General features: G+C 43.5%; 1 protein-coding gene across 7 annotated transcripts in view; it reads right to left on the reverse strand.

Moving 5' to 3' along the window:
- Positions 1-21,601, reverse strand: part of LOC138959187 (supervillin-like) — a 186,147-nt gene that overhangs the window by 82,385 nt on the left and 82,161 nt on the right. For 2 of the 7 annotated variants that reach the window (XM_070330582.1, XM_070330581.1), the window contains exon 1: positions 14,630-14,996. The exons of the other annotated variants lie outside the window; for them this stretch is intronic. In XM_070330582.1, the coding sequence (XP_070186683.1) occupies positions 14,630-14,657 (28 nt within the window). In that variant the 5' untranslated portion in view covers positions 14,658-14,996. Of the gene's footprint in view, positions 1-14,629; positions 14,997-21,601 lie in introns of those variants that run through there. 7 annotated transcript variants of the gene reach the window in all.

The raw sequence follows: 21,601 nt of genomic DNA on the forward strand, positions 1-21,601 counted from the left end.
GAACACAACAGATCTAGAACGGATTAGAAAAAAACAGCCTTGCCTTTGAGAAACTTGACCAGCAGCAAAGTGACAGTGGTCAGTGTTAACAGTACCACCACTGTCAACAGACTGACCATAGGGTCACCGTCGTCCTTTTTGGCGTCTTCGTCAACAGACATGGTGCAACAACATCAGTAGACGAACTCTTGTATCACCGTTATCATCATCTCCACAAACATTGCACTGTTGCTGGCTGTTTTCAACACATCACGCGGAAATTTGCCACTATACTCAACGAAATTGTCAAACACGCTGTCATTTGTTGTGTAACTTCCCGTTTACCGGTCAAAAAAGTGTTCGAACACGATTACTCCAGTAGTGTGACACTGTCAAGTTTTTCAGCGTACACAAGAACTTTCCGAGTGAAAGGGGACAGCCCGCAATGAATTCCTCAAGTGGTAGGTAAAAACTAGACTATTGACAGCATGTGTCTTTTTTTACATTTAGTCAAGTTATGACTAAATGTTTTAACATAGAGGGGGGAATCGAGACGAGGGTCGTGGTGTATGTGTGTGTGTATGTGTGTGTGTGTAGAGCGATTCAGAGTAAACTACTGGACCGATCTTTATGAAATTTGACATGAGAGTTCCTGGGAATGATATCCCCGGACGTTTTTTTTTCTTTTTTTCGATAAATGTCTTTGATGACGTCATATCCGGCTTTTTGTAAAAGTTGAGGCGGCACTGTCACACCCTCATTTTTCAATCAAATTGATTGAAATTTTGGCCAAGCAATCTTCGACGAAGGCCGGACTTCGGTATTGCATTTCAGCTTGGTGGCTTAAAAATTAATTAATGACTTTGGTCATTAAAAATCTGAAAATTGTAAAAAAAATAAAAAAATTATAAAACGATCCAAATTTACGTTCATCTTATTCTTCATCATTTCCTGATTCCAAAAACATATAAATATGTTATATTTGGATTAAAAACAAGCTCTGAAAATTAAAAATATAAAAATTATGATCAAAATTAAATTTTCGAAATCAATTTAAAAACACTTTCATCTTATTCCTTGTCGGTTCCTGATTCCAAAAACATATAGATATGATATGTTTGGATTAAAAACACGCTCAGAAAGTTAAAACGAAGAGAGGTGCAGTAAAGCGTGCTATGAAGCACAGCGCAATTACCGCTACCGCGCCAAACAGGCTCGTCACTTTCACTGCCTTTTGCACTAGCGGCGGACTACGTTCAGTTTCATTCTGTGAGTTCCACAGCTTGACTAAATGTAGTAATTTCGCCTTACGCGACTTGTTTCAATTTCTTTCCACACGAGTAGTTGCTTCAGTCGGACAAGCGAAGCGTAGCTGAATGCTTGGCTGAACGAAGAGAAACAACACTTGTTCACACTCTCAATATTGGCGAAGGTGAAGAAACTCTGCTCAGTGCCACGACTGAGGGAATGGGAGGGGCTGGCGACTTGTCATCCAGTCGCTTGAGTGTGGCCACATTTAGTCCAGAACCTGAGTGGTGGGGGATCAAATCTGCCCAGGTCCTCTTTCTCCCACCTGTCGCTGTCTTGATCCTCTTTGCTGATCGATGAGGAAACGAGGCGAAGACACGGCACGACACAAAACTCATCAGCATAGCACAGCAGGTCCTACAGTACGCACATGTTACTATAATCTCCACTGGACAGTGAGGTTTGAAGATGAAGATTAACGAGAAGGCAGCACAATCAAAACAATATTGACCACGCGATGCACAGTTAACTGTACGTTTGTATGTTGTCACTGACTGCTGTCCTCTTCGCAAAGACAGTGCAATGCGGCTGTCAGGCCTAACTAGTTTTTCCCAGCCTAAAACGGGGTCTGCACGATATTGTTGAGAGAATAACAGGCAGAAACAGAGTTGAATGGGGTGGCTAAAGCAAACGAAACGGGTGGACTAAGAAAGGAGGAGCAAATCAAAGATCGAGGTGACTTAAGGGTGGGTGACGATCGAGGATCGGGGCAACAGCACGCCCTGTTTATCTTTGCTCACTCTGTCAATGCACATGTAGAAGTGTGCATTCTTTGCACTTGATGGCTTAGGTCAGTCCGTGCCTGATATCTGACATATCTTGAGCCTTGCAGCAGTAGGTTATGAAGCCTAAGCGCTGGGCGAGGAGGGCTCAGAAACTCAGTCCAACTGTCTTATAGACACTCAGAGCGTCATAGCCTTACGGAGTAGTTCCCTTCTGAGAGGGCCGCGGGTGTAGGTGTAGAAAACAGTCATCATAGTGTGAATGTGAGAGACTGACATACCTGCTTCAAACAGTTAGTAGTACGCTCGAGTAGGGCTCAGAAACGTACTACGTACGGTCAGCGTCCCTCCGTGAAGGCGTGTACTGGCCCTTCAACATTGACAGTTTCTGAACGAAATCAGTAGTCCACTTTTTTTTAGCACCACGGTCTAGCTGGAGAAGGACACCGGATCAAGGTTCTGAAAACACTTGGAGTCATGCACCTTGCTGTCTTGAGGTCTTCAACAGCCCACTGTGGCACTTGGCAACATTAATTTAACCACACACTCAGAACGAGCTACTGACTCTTTCAAATTTCGTTAAAATGCCATTGGCAAATCCTGAGACTAATACTCAACTGTCCCAACACAATGAAATTAAACTTACACAAAATCTCTTTCATCTTACGGCCTTACACAGTAAGAGACTCGAACCACAAACCTAGCAAACCAAGCCGATCAGTTCAGCAAAGCTGTGTCAGTCGCAAGATCTCACAAAGTGTCTGCTCACCAGCTGGCTCAGAAACAACAGCACATGGACGTTCTATTGATAGCTAGTGTTGGGCCCAGCTAAACAACAAACAGTTCTGTGTGGGTGCTCAGCCCTATTTTCTCACACTTTTAATCGCTCTTTGATTGCTGATGGACAGGGCCGCACTTGAAGCATCTGCAAGCTCTGCACATAAGCAAACTGACGGATAGCTGGCTATATCGCACACACAATATTTCTTCTTCTTGTTTTTAATGTGTGTAAGCAAACCTGACAACAGGAAAGTTAATTTCCCTCTGCAGGCATGCATGGCGAGGAAAAAATATCTACTAACGTGCATATCGTATTCCGCGAAAGTTGTAACCCAAAACACCATCGACGTGTGAGGAAAATGCCCTGCTAACGAGTACCGTACTTCGTCAAAGCAGAGATACTAAGAGAGAGACGACTTTCATACTTATCTCTGGTCAAAATTGTAACCAAAAACACCTTCCTCGTGTAGTTATGCTTTACTAGTGGCTCCCTCGCTTCAAACCTCGTGTTTCGAGAACAAACCGCTCGGAGTTCAAAGTTCTAAATAAATCAAGACCCGGCCTCTTAAATAAAGCTGCTTTTTGTTAAGTATATCTATACATATAAATAAAAAAAAAGGTAATGTACATTATACGTTATTTGCGTGTTTGACCAAAATATGACATTTTACACAGATCGAGACAGTCATTGTTCTCCGAGACCGCGCTAGCGGTCGAGGTGAACAATGACTGTCGAGATCTGTGTAAAATGTCATATTTTGGTCAAACACGCAAATAACATTTATGTATCGATCGAATTCCTTTCAGGTACTTTTGACTTTGTTGTTGTTTTGACGATTGAACGAGCACACACACACACACACATGTAATCCACATGTATGCAATCAAACACATACAGCTTCATATTTGGGCGTTTCAGGTTGACCGAAACTTCAAAGGAACTACAAAACACACGTCATGTACTCACTTTGTTGTTGTTTTGACATTGAACAGCACACACACATGCAATCAAACACATGACGTTTTTTGTTTGTTTGAGTTCCTTTGAAGTTTCGGTCAACCTGAAAAGCCAAATTATAAAGTTTTGTCGGCCTCTGACGTCACATGACTCAAAGAAGGGAAATCCAATCTCCAATCGATACATTATCAATTCTCGACATGGTAAATATTGCCACAAAGAACGTATTCAAAGTTTTCACATGGGGACACTTTCTTTGACAGACCAAGCAGAAAGTTTGATCTTTTGAATAACAGGTAGGCCTACGTCTTTCAATCAACGACCGACGACACGCTTAAATGACCAGCACAAAAACATACTCGTGATAAGATCACGGTGACGTCGTCTCCTTCATTGGCAAGCCGACGATTGTCAACAAAAACACTTACGAAGTTACGCTTTATACAAAACAACAAGAAGGGCAAAGCCCATACGACTCACATGCTTGACCTTGACCTTTACATGACCTTGACCTTCAGGGTCAAGGTCAAATAACTAAACCTAGCAATGACATCATACACTAAGAACTGCTTTACACATTTTTCCTACCAAAATACATGTGTCAAGGTCATCCAAGGTCATGCAACACAAAGCTGTTAATTCAAGACATAGGAAGTACAATGGTGCTTATTGGCTCTTTCTACCATGAGATATGGTCACATTTAGTGGTTCACTACCTTATTTTGGTCACATTTCATAAGGGTCAAAGTGACCTTGACCTTGATCATATGTGACCAAATTGTCTCATGATGAAAGCATAACATGTGCCCCACATAATTTTTAAGTTTGAAACAGTTATCTTCCATAGTTCAGGGTCAAGGTCACTTCAAAATATGTATACAATCCAACTTTGAAGAGCTCCTGTGACCTTGACCTTGAAGCAAGGTAAACCAAACTGGTATCAAAAGATGGGGCTTACTTTGCCCTATATATCATATATAGGTGAGGTATTGAATCTCAAAAACTTCAGAGAAAATGGGAAAAATGTGAAAAATAGCTGTTTTTTAGGCAACATTTATGGCCCCTGCGACCTTGACCTTGAAGCAAGGTCAAGATGTTATGTATGTTTTTTGGGGCCTTGTCATCATACACCATCTTGCCAAATTTGGTACTGATAGACTGAATAGTGTCCAAGAAATATCCAACGTTAAAGTTTTCCGGACGTCCGGACGGACGGACGACTCGGGTGAGTACATAGACTCACTTTTGCTTCGCATGTGAGTCAAAAAACCTACAGCTTGCGTCAAAGATCGGGAAACTGTCCACACTGCGCTAAAGTTAGCACCTTACTGTTTGTGCAACTGAAATGCAGTGTTTTGTATTTGTTCTGGTTCTCTACGATATTGTGTTGGCTAGCTTTGATCTGGTGATACCTGGGCACGCCGACATGGGAAAGTGCATGACAAAACTGCATGGTACTTGCATGACTGCAGGCTCTTACACATAAAGCGCGGTGACCTCGTGTCATTGCTAATTGACACATGATAAACAATAAATGGAGCCTCTACTCAAAATGAGTAAGTCAGCGCTGATTTCTACGCTTGGGTATATAAACCTGCTGCATACAGAAGAAAGAAAGACCAATTAAACGCATTTGATCACACAACAGTTTAATGTCTGTCCATTTAATGTAGTATGTCCGCCCTATGTGTTGTCCTTCCACCTGCCCCAAGCTAGGACAATTTGTCACAAGTGGACGTTATACTCCAACAGTCAGTCGGTCGGAAACTGAGTCTCTGCATTTCTTTACCGAGAAGCTGAACGTGGCTGGTCAAGGGGCAAGATATATGTGACAACAGATAGTGGTCACATATAGGTGGTCACGCCGCAGCGACACTGCTGACTGACCTCGCTGTGAACTGGCCAGTGGTCACTCAAGGAGATGTAAAAAGGTCCCCATTGACTGGTATCAAAAGATCCTAAGTCAACAGACTTCATAATACACTATGCGGACTTTTTTTCTTAAAACACAGAACCGACTCAAGCTGACCCAAGAGAGGACAACCGGATCTCAGTCAACGCAAAACAAAACGTGTCTGTCAGCTGGGCTGGATTGGTGTGGTTGTGCAATTGGGGTTGGATGCAAAAGGAGGCAGTAGGGAAAGGGTGCGTTAAGATCGAGAAGGGGTCTGTCATTTTAACTCACTGCTTGCGAATGACAAAACGTGACTCAGGTTAAGTGCATCAAGTGCAACACAATTATAATCCGTTTTAGCTTGCTATTTTAAACTGGGCCAGATGAAAAACGTCTTAATTATTCACTTTTACTGCACACATACACGTTCCTGGTTGTAACTAGCAAAACAGTTCAGTACCAGGAGACAAGATGAACGATGTATGCTTTTGGTTCTTTAGAAGTGTGTGTGTGTGTGTGTGTGTGTGTGTGTGTGTGTGTGTGTGCGTGTGCGTGCGTGCGTGCGTGCGTGCGTGCGTGCGTGTGTGTGTGTGTGTGTGTGTGTGTGTGTGTGTGTGTGTGTGTGTGTGAGAGAGACCAGAGAGAGTGAGAGTGAGACAGACACAGCGAGAGAGACAGACAGCTAGAGAGTCATTTAGTGTGTGTGTGTGTGTGTGTGTGTGTGTGTATGTGTGTGTGTGTGTATGTGTGTGTGTGTGTGTGCGTGTGTTTATGTTTGTATGCCTGTGTGCGTGCGTGCGTGCGTGCGTGTGTGTGTGTGTGTGTGTGTGTGTGTGTGTGTGTGTGTGTGTGTGTGTGTGTGTGTGTGTGTGTGAGAGAGAGAGAGAGAGAAAGAAAGAGAGAGAAAGAAAGAGAGAGAAAGAAAGAGAGATAGAGAGAGAAAGAGAGAGAGAAAGAGAGACAGACAGACAGACAGACAGACAGACAGACAGGCAGGCAGGCAGGCAGACAGGCAGACATACAGACAGTCATTTTTTACTGTTCGTATACATGACCGGCCTGAAAAAAACATGATAAATCGATACCGAGTGCAGAAAACATGTATTGTGTGGCAGAAAAAGGGCTCTCCTCAAATTTGTGGCACAAGTGATTCATCTAGATTAGTGTTGAGCTGTAACACAGCTTCATATGTTCTGCCTTGCGTCGAAAAGATCACGTCCTCATGTCGGATACGGAGCTACTCCACAGCCGACAAATTCAGAGACACCCACACTTTCTAGTCCTACCGTGGTTTTCGATTTATATATATATGACACCGCTTGAAATAAAACAAAAAAACTTTGGTTTTGAAACAAACTTTGACCTTTTACAGAACCAAAGAGAGGTTTATTCTGTATTTGAACCAAACCTTTTAGTATGTCAATTTCAAAACAGTTAGTATTTGAATCAAAGAGTGTCCGTTTCACGCCAGCAAAGAGAGGTTTAAGCATTATGTGAACCCGAGTGCGTCAATTTTAAAACAGCTACGTATAAGACAGATTTAATCAAGACAGATTTAATCAGTATTTGAATCTAAGACATGTATTAATCAGTATATGAATCAAAACGTGTCAATTTCAAAGCAATAAGATACTTATGCGCAAAAGTTATGTAGCTTTCAAAGTTTCTATTTCTTTTTCTATTGATGTTATTTGAACACTGTAACAGCGCTTGGTTCAATAACAGGTCGCTTTGACATTTAAAGCCTCACTTGGAAATACCTGCTTTTGAAAGTATACAAAAGCGTCGTCCTGTTTGAATAAACTGACTGCACTGGGGTCACTGCAATTTTAAATATGACTTCTTACCGTTTCAACTGCGCTGTTTACGTTCGCAACAACTTGAACTGTCAATCAAAACTCGTCTTGCGTCAAACCGAGTCAACGCAGAGCAGTGCTTGTGCATTGCTAGAAATGTTTTCGCTCGTTACCTCTGACAATCTGAAGTTCAACGTTTTCAAAGGAAAACATGGCTAAAGAAGTGAAAGGGTGACGTGGTCTCTTTCAAAGAGCTAGAACAGATTGGATCTTGTGCCCCTCACATCCCAAAGCACCTAAATAAAACCATGCGTCAAGTAGAGAAAGGCTGTTGGCCTTTGGAGATTAAAGGAGCGAAGACTATCTGATGCAAGATCGCTTCATGCGCTGAAAGGATAGTCTCTAAATAAGCAAAAAGTAATTGACTCTTAATTGCTACTAATTAACCTCGCAGGGTCAAATCTTATAGGCTCAAAGGCACCAGGGGCACGTCTCTCTTGCTACTTTAATCGGGCCGCGGTGGTTCCCATACTAATTAGTCTGAGGGTCGGGACTCAGGCCAGGGAGGATCACACGAGGGCAAAGCAGGTAGATGGGGACTGGATTCAGCGACAACAAAGGTGTCGCAAGCGTCATCAGGTGTAATTAATGCAATTAATGACTCGCGTACCTCCAGTCGGTGACCTGGGGGGAACTGCGTTGAATTCAGTTTGGTTGATTACAGAGTGAGAGGGTGTACTCGACCTTACTTGATATGCCAACAGAAAGCATCTGACTGATCTACTGCCGTATCGGATAGGATGAGTCAGTGGACACACACACACACACACACACACACATAAACACACACGCGCGCGTGCCCGAAAACCGCGATAACACGCAGCAAAACCTCAAAAGAGATACGCTATGTGCATTTCGATCAGGTATAAACATTGCAAAAACACAAAATGATAATGCCATCTCCTAGACAGCGACTATAAAAAGTTGCGGCAACACCCGAACAAACAGTTTATAAATAAAGTCTGCAATGAAAAGCAAAAGCTTATCATTTCACCATTTGTTTGCGCAAATTGTGCACTGGGCAACTACTGGAATTTGAGTCTAAGCATGGAGACTTAAAGGCACAGTAAGCCTCCCGTAAACCATCACAGAGCTCCCCGAGCGTCTACATACAGTACAAGCATACTTCCATTTGAACGCTCACCGAACGGGAACATCCTGGCTGCTTTCTGTTGAGCGTGAGAAATTTTCAAAGAATTTATTTTCGTGGACTTGGTCCTCTACAACAATGGCGCCTCGTTTTGGTGCTGGACGGCTGTTAGAGTTCATGAATATTCACTTGAATACCGGAAACCACGCCCGGACAGTAAGCCTCCCGTAAACTATCACAGATACTGTCAGGCTTTTACACACAGTACAAAAACCCTTCCATTTGAACGCTCACCAAACGAGAACATCCTAGGTGCCCTACGTAAAGAGCGAGCAATTTTTAAAGAATTCATTTTGCAGATTGTCTCGAACACTTTTTGGACCCATCCTGAACTCAGGTCAAACATGAGTTGCTTCCCTTCGGGTCTCATTCTATCGATGTAAGCTGGCGATAGCCGTGAATCAATGATTATCAAAATGTTTTTGGACCGTGGTGCGTTTTTGCGCTAGACCTAACTTTTAAAATCTAAATAATAAATTGACAGCTTGTTACACAAACATTCTTTAATCATAAAAGAATTCTTTTTTCATCAAGACAAGATCAGTACAATTCGAAGTTGTGAAAGTTTGAAAAAAGAAAAGCCCGGAAGCAGGGTCACGCAAGGGTCGTAGCAGACGACGGTTTATGCATATCGCCGTTCCTCTCAACAGTCAAAAGCCATCGCTAGAGTTCTTCTGAACCACAGCCGTTTGTTTCGTGCATAAAAACGTGCTATTGTAAATAAGCTCACATCGAGTCGCATTCAAATGACTAACTGACGACTACATTGTGAAAAAGGGAAACTGGATCACACGGGTTCACGATGGCTCAGGGGTAAGATAAACCACGCAAAAATAAATTCTTTGAAAATTGTTCGGTCTTTACGGAGGGCACCTAGGATGTTCTCAATCGGTGAGTGTTTAAATGAAAGGGTGTTTGTACTGTGTGTAAAAGCCTGACCGTATCTGTGATGGTTTACGGGAGGCTTACTGTGCCTTTAAGTCAATAAAGTACATTACACATGCCGTCTCTCTCTCTCTCTCTCTCTCTCTCTCTCTCTCTCTCTCTCTCTCTCTCTCTCTCTCTCTTTTTTTTTCTCCTCTTTTCTCTCTCTTTTTTCTTTCTCTTTTTTCTTCTCTCTCTCCGCCCTCTCTCTCTCCGCCCTCTCTCTCTCTCCGCCCTCTCTCTCTCCCCCCTGTCTGTCTGTCTGTCTGTCTGTCTGTCTGTCTGTCTGTCTGTCTGTCTCTCTCTCTATCTCTCTCTCTCTCTGGCCCTGACCACAGGCGGAAGGTATCGTCCACTGGACTACTAGTCTTTCTGTGATAGTAGTAGTCCAGTGGACAATACCTTCCGCCTGTGCCCCGGCAAACCTTACGGACTACACTTAAAAAACTTATAAAAGCTTGGTTTTTTTTCCATCTGCTTTGGTCAAAGAAGCTCACCAGAAGCGAATTAATGTCTGTTATCCCACGAACTATCAGTAGCCTTTTTGCAAAACTTGTCCATCGATTTATCGTCTGTATAACAAGATACAAGATACAAGATATTTATTCACCAATTTTGCAAAAGTATTTCATCTTGGCACGGCACGGTAAAAATAAAATAAAAACCAACCAGACACATATGCAGACACACATCACCATGCATGCATACATACGTACATTACACTGTCATGCACACACAGACACAACTCACACACACACATGCACACACACAATCACAAACACACACACACACAAACGCACACACACACACACACACACACACACACGATTATTTACATACTCACACATAACCAGCCACATATCTACATCACAAATTCACATCGTCGCCTTGTTCGTAACCGACGTCACTCGATCAATTCCAACAGACACAAGCAGACGTCGTCATACTCATAGTCATACTAACGCACACACTACCATTCAGTGAGAGTAAAACCAGGAATACCTCTTGATCAACTTACATGATACTGCCATGAACGACTTTACTACAACAATTAAAAGGGCAACTCTCCTAGTCTTTAACATAAAAGAATATTTGCTGTTGAGATGTCCGACGGTGTCTCAGACCGTTTAAAAGGGCAAAAGACCTTCATATACAACATATTAGCAGATTTAGAAGATACACAATCTGACAAAAATAAATGTAAAAAAAACAAGTCGCGTAAGGCGAAAATACAATATTTAGTCAAGTAGCTGCCATTTTTCAGCAAGACCGTATACTCGTAGCATCGTCAGTCCACCGCTCATGGCAAAGGCAGTGAAATTGACAAGAAGAGCGGGGTAGTAGTTGCGCTAAGAAGGATAGCACGCTTTTCTGTACCTCTCTTTGTTTTAACTTTCTGAGCGTGTTTTTAATCCAAACATATCATATCTATATGTTTTTGGAATCAGGAACCGACAAGGAATAAGATGAAAGTGTTTTTAAATTGATTTGGAAAATTTAATTTTGATAATAATTTTTATATATTTAATTTTCAGAGCTTGTTTTTAATCCGAATATAACATATTTATATGTTTTTGGAATCAGAAAATGATGGTGAATAAGATAAACGTAAATTTGGATCGTTTTATAAAAAAAATTTTTTTTTTACAATTTTCAGATTTTTAATGACCAAAGTCATCAATTAATTTTTAAGCCACCAAGCTGAAATGCAATACCGAAGTCCGGGCTTTGTCGAAGATTACTTGACCAAAATTTCAACCAATTTGGTTGAAAAATGAGGGCGTGACAGTGCCGCCTCAACTTTCACGAAAAGCCGGATATGACGTCATCAAAGACATTTATCCAAAAAATGAAAAAAACGTTCGGGGATTTCATACCCAGGAACTCTCATGTCAAATTTCATAAAGATCGGTCCAGTAGATTAGTCTGAATCGCTCTACACACACACACACACACACACACACACACACACACACGCACAGACACACACACATACACCACACCCTCGTTTCGATTCCCCCTCGATGTTAAAATATTTAGTCAAAACTTGACTAAATATAAAAAGTTAAAAAAAAGAACAGTTGATTCGAAGTTTTCTCAGATGCGCACAGCTGAACCTAGTGAAAGAGAGAGAGAGAGAGAGAGAGAGAGAGAGAGAGAGAGAGAGAGAGAGAGAGAGAGAGAGAGAGAGAGAGAGAGAGATAAAGAGAGAGAGAGAGAGAGAGATAAAGAGAGAGAGAGAGATAAAGATGGGGAGAGAGATAGAGAGAGATAAAGATGGGGAGAGAGAGAGAGATACAGATAAAGAGAGAGAGAGAGAGAGAGAGAGAGAGAGAGAGAGAGAGAGAGAGAGAGAGAGAGAGAGAGAGAGAGAGAGAGAGAGAGAAAGATGCACACGCAAAGGACATAACAAGCAGTCCAAAGGAAGGAAAGAAGACCTCGGTTTGTCACTCGAGCAAATAATTCCAAAAGAGGAGTAAAAAAGCACACACATCCGACCCTATACTCGCCCCCACCACCTCCTCCAAACTGTTTCTCCTTGGATTCGACTGTCAACATTGTGAAGCAAGAAACGCCCCCCACATGTCTCAGAACACACCGGTAGGGCTGCTTTTCAAATCTGTCCCTTTGCAATAGAAAAGTCTGTGTGTACACACCTAAGTGCTGCTTGCCTTGCCTTTTTAAGTGAGTTATGCAAGCACTTCACATGTAGGTATAAGAAAACCCCGTGTTATGTGCTTCGTCGTGCATACGTATCATATTAAGCGTCCTCTACGTTCTTGTGTGTGGCTTCCCACATATAGGGCCTATACACCGTTTTTCACGCAACAGCCAGAGAAGACGTAACTACCATGGCGTTATGAAAATTAAGGCTGTCTGCGCGTAGTGTTGCCTCAGCATTTGCAGCAAAAATATTGACTGTTTAAAAGGAACTTCATTCAGCACGACATGATTAACTCTCGCATAAGCCCAAAACACAAAACATCTATAAGCAAATTACGAAAAGAGTGAATATCTTTCTTTCTTTCTTTATTTGGTGTTTAACGTCGTTTTCAACCACGAAGGTTATATCGCGACGGGGAAAGGGGGGAGATGGGATAGAGCCACTTGTCAATTGTTTCTTGTTCACAAAAGCACTAATCAAAAATTTGCTCCAAGGGCTTGCAACGTAGTACAAAGTGAACAGTTGCTTTGAAAAAACCCACCCACTACGACAACAGCAGCAACAACAACACTGTCGGAAAATCATATGAATTCTTATCTTGAAAATTACGTTGTTGTTTATAGTTGCCATTACTACACAGAAACCATTGTTTATGCTTAAAATGTCCTCAGATTTGGCTTGGTGTTTGCATAAAGCAATAAATACTTGCTTGAAGTAAGTTTGTGAGACAAGTTTTCTCTTGCATACTGAAGGCAAATCATGGTGTTTGGTCACTGAACGTTTGTATCTGATCAGTCTGTGATCTGAATGGCATACACATTCGAAGAATAACGGTCGGGTAAAGGGGGTATAGGGGAGAAAACTACGGAACAGGCTCTAAAAATCATCAATAGGACGGGTGCATCACACTAACTTATTTGTAAAGAATATAATTGTCAGAAAGCCTACAGTGACCTTTCCTGTTAGTGAAGTCTAAGGTCAAGAATTAATAAATTAAAGTAACAATCCGTCCCATAGAAACAGTTCTGTTCAGCTCTGGCACTATCTCAGATCTGTCCAGGCTTTTACATGAGAGGTCGGAGTGTGCACGCCGAGTCTGCCAACGTCAGCCCGACAAGAACAATGGACAAGCCGGTTTTCTTCTTCGGTCGCACCCAGATGCAACAATGAAAATGAAATGACTGGGGCAGAGAGAGCCTCGCCAGTCATCATGCTACAGTCATCCTAATCGATCGATACGAGAAACGCTATACAGCTGGGCCATCTGCTCGCTGATTTGCAAGCTGCGTTAGCACTCGAGACAGGCAGGACAGGAAAGCTATAGAGGACTCATTCTCAAACTTCTTCTGGTTGGAAAAGTTCAGGGCTGTGTTTTTTTTGACACTCTGTGATATAAATTATATGCGTGAAGTGATCTACAAATTGAAATCTAGAGACTACAATAAACTGACACACAGATTGAAATCAGTCGTGTCACTGCACTATGAATGACTGGAGTAGGGACGGGTTGGGACAAGGAGTGTCTCCTTCTGTGTCATTGCCAAGGTTCTCTCAATCTCTCTCTCTTTCTCTCGCACACTCTGTGTGTGTGTGTGTGTGTGTGTGTGTGTGTGTGTGTGTGTGTGTGTGTGTGTGTGTGTGTGTGTGTGTGTTGTTTGGCTTAGTTCAGTCACAAATGCTCAGAAAAGAAATCAATAAAGCGTTCGAGGAAAGTTTTTGACCTCAGTGTCTGACTCGATCACATCTAAATATATGCAAAAGGTAAACACACCATGTATAGATCGCTATCTCCCCAGCTGCGTTCCACCGTGGCCTCCCCCTTCCAAATTCTTCCCCAAGGCCCTCCATTCGAGCGTGGTAAACAGGTATCTAACAGACTAAGACTCAAACAAATCAAAGCCATAACAACATACTAAGGCTATACAAGCGTGCTGAGAGATATTATATTATGGACACGGAGACTGACACAGACGGACGCACAAAGAAACAAACAGACACACGCAAAAACCAAGAGAGAGGGGGGGGGAGATAGGGGGAGACTAGAGAGAGAGAGAGAGAGAGAGAGAGAGAGAGAGAGAGAGAGAGAGAGAGAGAGAGAGAGGGAGAGAGAGAGAGAGAGAGAGACAGACAGACAGACAGACAGACAGAGAAACAGAGAGACAGAGAGACAGCGAGACAGCGAGACAGAGAGCAAGAGACTGACTCTCTCTCTCTCTCACACACACACACCGTCACACACACACACACACACACACACGCGCGCGCGCACACCAGATTTCGACGAACAAACCCTCACATGGACCAAATCAGCACACATATCACAGCAAAGTGCCCTAACCAAGCAAACAATTAAGCCGCAAAACACAGGTGTTTCCCTCCCCCCGCTTCCTTACCTGAGCGTTGGCGATACGACACCTCCATAGTGCTATCTCTCCTCCCAATCCCGGACGACACACACCCGGGGTATAATATTTTCCCCTCAACACTGTATGTCGGGTATCGGTGTGTTCCTCCGTCTTCTACCCGTATCGCTTCTTGCAAGTATTCCACAACACAGACGACACCGGTTTTCCCTGCATGAGTGTGAGTGTGTGTCACGCTGACAAGGCACTGTCCCTCCGATCACTGGCGTTGTGTGGTGGTGTGTGTGAGTGTTGTGTCGCCGCTCATCTGGATAGAACTAACTGACTGACTCACAAAAGAGATTCTCGCCTAGCTCCTCGTCTCTTCTCCTCCATACAACCACCACGCTTCAGAGATTTAAGGCACCCCCCTCGTCGACCTCTGAACCTTCACCCCCACAGCGACCTTCACCTTAGAGACACTTTTTTGTCTTTTAGTTCAGTATCTTTTCTGAATTGAACTGAATGGGGGGGGGGGGGGGGGGGAGACTGTCAACGACCCTGCAACGTCTCTCTAGTTATTGACACTACAACGAAAAGAGTTGCAGGCGTCGATCGTGTTTAGAACATTAATTTGTAAACAACACAAGTTCGACACAACGTTAAGGTCATATACTGACCCCACTGCTTCGAGCTTTTCTTTCCATCTCTCTGGAAAAAAGGGTATAACTGCTAGACTGATTTGCTTGAGTGAACCGCTGGTGACATAAGCAAGCAGACTGTTTTGGTTTCCAAAGCTGACATTCTAGGGTCTCTGTGACAAGGTGTAGGAGTGGCTATGCCAGTCAATGACTTATCGGTCTGAAAGACTACAGGGGAGGGAGGAATGGGGAGGCGGCACAGGTACCGTTACAAGCCAGTTGTCCCAGTGTGGCTGATCATGTTGACAGAGTGGACACAACACAGCCGCCAGCGAGCCGGGATTGACTGGAACACTCAGTCTTAACGGGATAACTTCAACTGGGACTGAGCCGTTCATTCACGCCGCGATCTCAATTAATCACTGCCTCTCTAGGTAAAAGTAAAGTTCTGACAGATACCTGCAAATGAGGTTCTACCCCCGAACCCTTGCGCCTCGTCACCTTGTAACAGGGACGGTAAGGGTACCCGAATGAATAACTCAAAAGAGTGGTGGTTGATTAGCGTGTGTGTTGGGGGGGGGTGAGTGTGTGTGTGTGTGGTGGGGGGGGGGGGGGCAGGGGGTACAAATCATCTGAGGAAAACCATTAGAAGCTGGTAACAAACGTAAACTGTCCAAGATAACGCCCTCCATCATAGCAAACAAAGGATTCGAAACAAAAACAGCATCATTTCAAGCATACGCACATATATATATAGCGATGGTTTAATTTTGTCTTGGCCTGGAAGGGTCAGTGGTGGTGGTGTTTTGCGAGGTTTCTGGAGTGCCTCTCCCTACTGAAAGAAGCTTCAGGAAAACTAGTCAACTTGTCACGAGATCAGAGGGAGCATGCTCTTAAATGTAATCGTGTTGACTTGATCAGTTAAGGCTAGCTATACTAGTAGAGAGAACGCAAGGATTTGTTTCCGGTTCAATACTGCTACCTATGAGCGGCTGTCTGGTTCTGTGTTTGATTTTTATTGTTAATTTCACAGGCATCAGCTATAGTCATCAGGACCCCTCACAGTTGGCCTCCCGTCCCGGCGTCTGTCTGTCTGTATCTCTGTCTGTCTCTGTGTTTGGTCTATTGTCCCTGTAATAGCTTACCGCAAACCAGGTTATACTTTAACAAGAAGAGCAAACGCTCGATCGAGTCACTTTCGCAGTTCTGAATATTATATGAGGCATCAGATGGACAGGAAGAAATTGCTATTCACAACACAATGAGTCACGTTCACATAAAATTTGAGCCCGGTCACTTTTATAGTTTCCGAGAAAAGCCCAACGTTAAGTTGTGTGTTGCCGAACAGAAAAGGCTAGTTATCTCCCTTGTTTTTCTGATAACGTTCGTAAAAGGCTACAGATGTAAATACTTTGATGTAAAGAATAATCCTACAAAGTTTCAATCACATCCGATGAACTTTGTCAAAGATATAAAATGTCTAATTTTTCCTTTGACGCTGACCTGTGACCTTGAAAAAGGTCAAAGGTCAACGAAACCATCGTTAAAGTGTAGAGGTCATTGGAGGTCACGACTAAACAAAATATGAGCCCGATCGCTTTGATAGTTTCCGAGAAAAGTCCAACGTTAAGGTGGTGTCTACGGACGGCCGGCCGGACGGACGGCCGGCCGGCCGGACGGCCGGCCGGACAGACTAACACTGACCGATTACATAGAGTCACATTTTCTCAAGTGACTCAAAAACATTTAAAAAAGGGGGGGGGGGGCGGATTAGAATTGAGAGAATATCAAGTTAAATCCCGGCTTCCATATCATCAGAATAATATTCTTCAGCTAAAAACCTCAGGCAGCATATAAAAAGCAGCGCGCGCTTGCCACCAGCAAGGCCTCCCCTCTTTCATTTTTGTCCACCTGTCAAAATGCCTTCATCCAACAAGCCCAGATTCCCTGAGCTGTGTCCACACAAAGATGGACGACACTGGAGACCCCTGTCAGCCGCGCAATGTTTGACAGCCGGGCACCTGGTGACGTCATCCTCTCCTCTGGCCGCCATGTTGTTGCAGGCCGTCCAAGAGACAAGAGTAGGAGAGAAGTCAACATGACACACGACTGCCGTGACAAGGTCAGGCTGGACAACTGACCAGATGGGAGGGGGAGGGGGGCTGCATGGTGAAAAGGGGGGGGGGGGGAGGGGGGTATGACCAGGCAGTCACGATCCTGATACATTTAGGTTTGCAGCGTTTCTCCCGTGAGATGCCAAGCATGTTCTTATTGCACAATCAACATGATCACTCATTCTGGCCGGTCCATCCTTTTTTGCGATAAAACAAAGCACCTACAGAGAGAGAGAGAGAGAGAGAGAGAGAGAGAAAGAGAGAGAGAGAGAGCGAGAGAGAGAGAGAGAGAGAGAGAGAGAGAGAGAGAGAGAGAGAGACACACACCGAGTGACACACACACACACACACACACACACACACACACACACACACACACACACACACATAGACTATACGCACTGCACACGCGCTTATCAAGGTTTGAATTACGAAATTCAATACCAAACAAGTCAGCGTCATTACTTCATGATTATGAATGCATACACCCTAATACATACATGATTCATCGTGAAAAATGTTGAATGTATTCCAACATTTCCAAGGAAAGCTCTTTCAATATACGTAAAATCAAGTTCTCGAGAGCTCGCATCGATCCATATTACTAGACACTGATTTTATACTTATTTTACGGGCAAACTCATTCAAAGCCGGGACACCTTGACAGGTGTCACAATAAGAACTGCAATTCTTAACGGTGTATGGATAGATCTGGGAGAAGACCTGTATAATCTATTCCTTACGAACTGTCCAAAGTAGGTCAAGATCGAAGACTTATCTTTTACCCCAAACACTCCACCTAGCGCCGCGCACTGTCAACAGTGTCAAGAACCTCGTCACAATAGCCCTTTAGCTGTGGGGACCGTTTTAATGGACTTCTCCACGACTTCGAGAGATTTGGATATGCCGTAAAATAACACTAAGAGTTCACTGAAGCATTCACTCAGCACTCACAGGCATACTTATTAATGGAAAAATAACACTCTCTTGAACGCTAAGAGGTGCCCTAGCTGCTGCAAAAAGTATGCATGCATTGGCATATATATATCTCTTGTTTGTCAGTAAAACTTTAGGTCTCACAGACACTACCGATATTCTTCGAGTCTCTCATAAGAAACGAGACCCGTGCTAAAAATAAATCCTGTCCCGTTAATCGTAGCATAACATAATTATCTTTTGGCATTGTTTATGTTTGGTTTGACGTCATAACCTCTTTAACAGTCATACACAGACACTTGCACGCACACACGCACGCACACACAAACACACACACACACACACACACACACACACACACACACACACACACTCTCTCTCTCTCTCTCTCTCTCTCTCTCTCTCTCTCTCTCTCTCTCTTTCAACAACCCTCCCCCAAAGACACAGGCAGACAGACATACAGACAAAGACTATGTGAGCTAGAACTAAAATGCTTAGTACACAAAGGCAACGCACGGGTGAATAAACCTCAAACAGATCTATAATGAGGTTGTAAAATAAACCACGAAAATAATATATGAGGCATAACTCCGCCACGAAACGTTTTATTTAAATCTAACGAGAGATATGGAGTGGTGCGATACATAAGGTGTTGTTGGGATGTGGTGCGGGGGAGGGGGTGCGGGGGAGGGGGTGTGTGTGTGTAAGAAAAGTAGACCAAACTGCCACACGATAAGAAAAACAGGTTTTTCTACATGTGACATCCCGCAGCTTTTCATCCTTCTTACCACTTTACCTGTTCAGGTGGAAAAATACTTCTTTTTTATTTTTATATTTTTTGTATATATCTCTTGCTCCCGCTGAACTCAAACTGAGACTGTATGACGCTACACAAAGCAGTGGCTGTCCTGTTATCATCCAACCGGCATACGTACAAAGCTACCCCACTTTTTAAATACATAAATAGGGGGTTTAAATAAAAGTTCTGACAGGCTGATTGTATCGATTGTAAGGATGTATGAGTAGCTGACGGCTGCATGAGGTGAAGTGAACCAAAGGAACTGTGCAGCGGATCACGTCAGCAGTGACGTTCAATTCAAAGAACTGAAATCTAAAGATTTCACGATACTTGAAGAATGTCCTCCCTACGACCCGAACTGAATAGACTTGACCCACAAGTCAGCAGCGAATGTGATAAACGGGTTATCTCCCCTGAAAAGCGAAGCAAGCTTCGAAGATGGCGACGATGGAAAAGAGAAGAACTGTGAGCGAACTGCGAAAGGTGTGTGTGGGTGTGTGTGTGTGATGTGTGTCAGTGTGTGTGTATATGCGCGTGCTGTGTGTGATGTGTGTCAGTGTGTGTGTATGCGCGTGCTGTGTGTGTGTGTGGCTGTGCTTGCGTGAGCTTGTGTGTGTCACTGTGTGTGTGAGAGAGAGAGAGCGATAGTGAGAGTAGGGTATGGTTGTTGGTGAAAGTTGAGTTGGACGCTGGGGTTGGGCGGGTGTGTGTGTCAGAGAGGGTTGTGTGTGTGTGTGGGGGGGGGGTGGACTGCGTGTGTGTGTTTATTTGTGTGTGTGAGGGTTGTGTGTGTGTGTGTAGGGGGGGGGGGTTGACTGCGTGTGTGGGTTTATTTGTGTGTGTGAGGGTTGTGTGTGTGTGTGTGTGTGTGACTGCGTGTGTGTGTTTATTTGTGTGTGGTGTGTGTGTGCCTTTCGCCTTGTATTGAGGAAATTAAACTGCGTTTGCGTATTATGTGTGTGTTTGCAAGCGTGCGTGTATGTTAGGCATATCTCAGTAGGTGTGTGTATGTGCGCGTACGTGCAATGTGTGCGTGCGCGCGTGTGTTTGTGTATGTATGTATGTATGTGTGTGTGTGTGTGTGTGTGTGTGTGTGTGTGTGTGAGAGAGAGAGAGAGAGTGATAGTGAGAGTAGGGTATGGTTGTTGGTGAAAGTTGAGTTGGACGCTGGGGTTGGGCGGGTGTGTGTGTCAGAGAGGGTTGTGTGTGTGTGGACTGCGTGTGTGTGTTTATTTGTGTGTGTGAGGGTTGTGTGCGTGTGGGGGGGGGGGGTTGACTGCGTGTGTGGGTTTATTTGTGTGTGAGAGGGTTGTGTGTGTGTGGGACTGCGTGTGTGTGTTTATTTGTGTGTGGTGTGTGTGTGCCTTTCGCCTTGTATTGAGGAAATTAAACTGCGTTTGCGTATTATGTGTGTGTTTGCAAGCGTGCGTGTATGTTAGGCATATCTCAGTAGGTGTGTGTATGTGCGCGTACGTGCAATGTGTGTGCGTGCGCGCGTGTGTTTGTGTATGTATGTATGTATGTGTGTGTGTGTGTGTGTGTGTGTGTGTGTGTGTGTGTGTGTGTGTGTGTGTGAGAGAGATAAACAAACTATCAAGAACAAAACAAAACTGAACAAACGAAATGTTTTCCCCCCAACTCTGATTATTGCTTGTTTCGGAGACGACTGTGATTTTGACTTTTTGAGTAAGCCTACACGAACACACAAGCTCAATACAGGCGGCAACAAGTTCGGGCAGTGAAATACTATTTCAAATAGATCTATTTCACTAAGAATGTCAATGGATATAGGGCAACATACTTGTTTTTTAAATCAGTGATTGATTAGATCGTCATATTTTTGTGACACTGAGACCAAACCATCAAACAAGAAGGGCAAAGCCCATATGACTCACATGCTTGACCTTTACATGACCTTGACCTTCAGGGTCAAGGTCAAATAACTAAACCTAGCAATGACATCATACACTAAGAACTGCTTTACACATTTTTCCTACCAAAATACATGTGACCTTGACCTTGGGTCATGCAACACAAAGCTGTTAATTCAAGACATAGGAAGTACAATGGTGCTTATTGGCTCTTTCTACCATGAGATATGGTCACTTTTAGTGGTTCACTACCTTATTTTGGTCACATTTCATAAGGGTCAAAGTGACCTTGACCTTGATCATATGTGACCAAATGTGTCTCATGATGAAAGCATAACATGTGCCCCACATAACTTTTAAGTTTGAAACAGTTATCTTCCATAGTTCAGGGTCAAGGTCACTTCAAAATATGTATACAATCCAACTTTGAAGAGCTCCTGTGACCTTGACCTTGAAGCAAGGTAAACCAAACTGGTATCAAAAGATGGGGCTTACTTTGCCCTATATATCATATATAGGTGAGGTATTGAATCTCAAAAACTTCAGAGAAAATGGGAAAAATGGGAAAAATAGCTGTTTTTTAGGCAACATGCATGGCCCCTGCGACCTTGACCTTGAAGCAAGGTCAAGATGCTATGTATGTTTTTTGGGGCCTTGTCATC

The sequence above is a fragment of the Littorina saxatilis genome, linkage group LG2 (genome assembly GCF_037325665.1).
Source record: "Littorina saxatilis isolate snail1 linkage group LG2, US_GU_Lsax_2.0, whole genome shotgun sequence".
NCBI lineage: Eukaryota > Metazoa > Mollusca > Gastropoda > Littorinimorpha > Littorinidae > Littorina > Littorina saxatilis.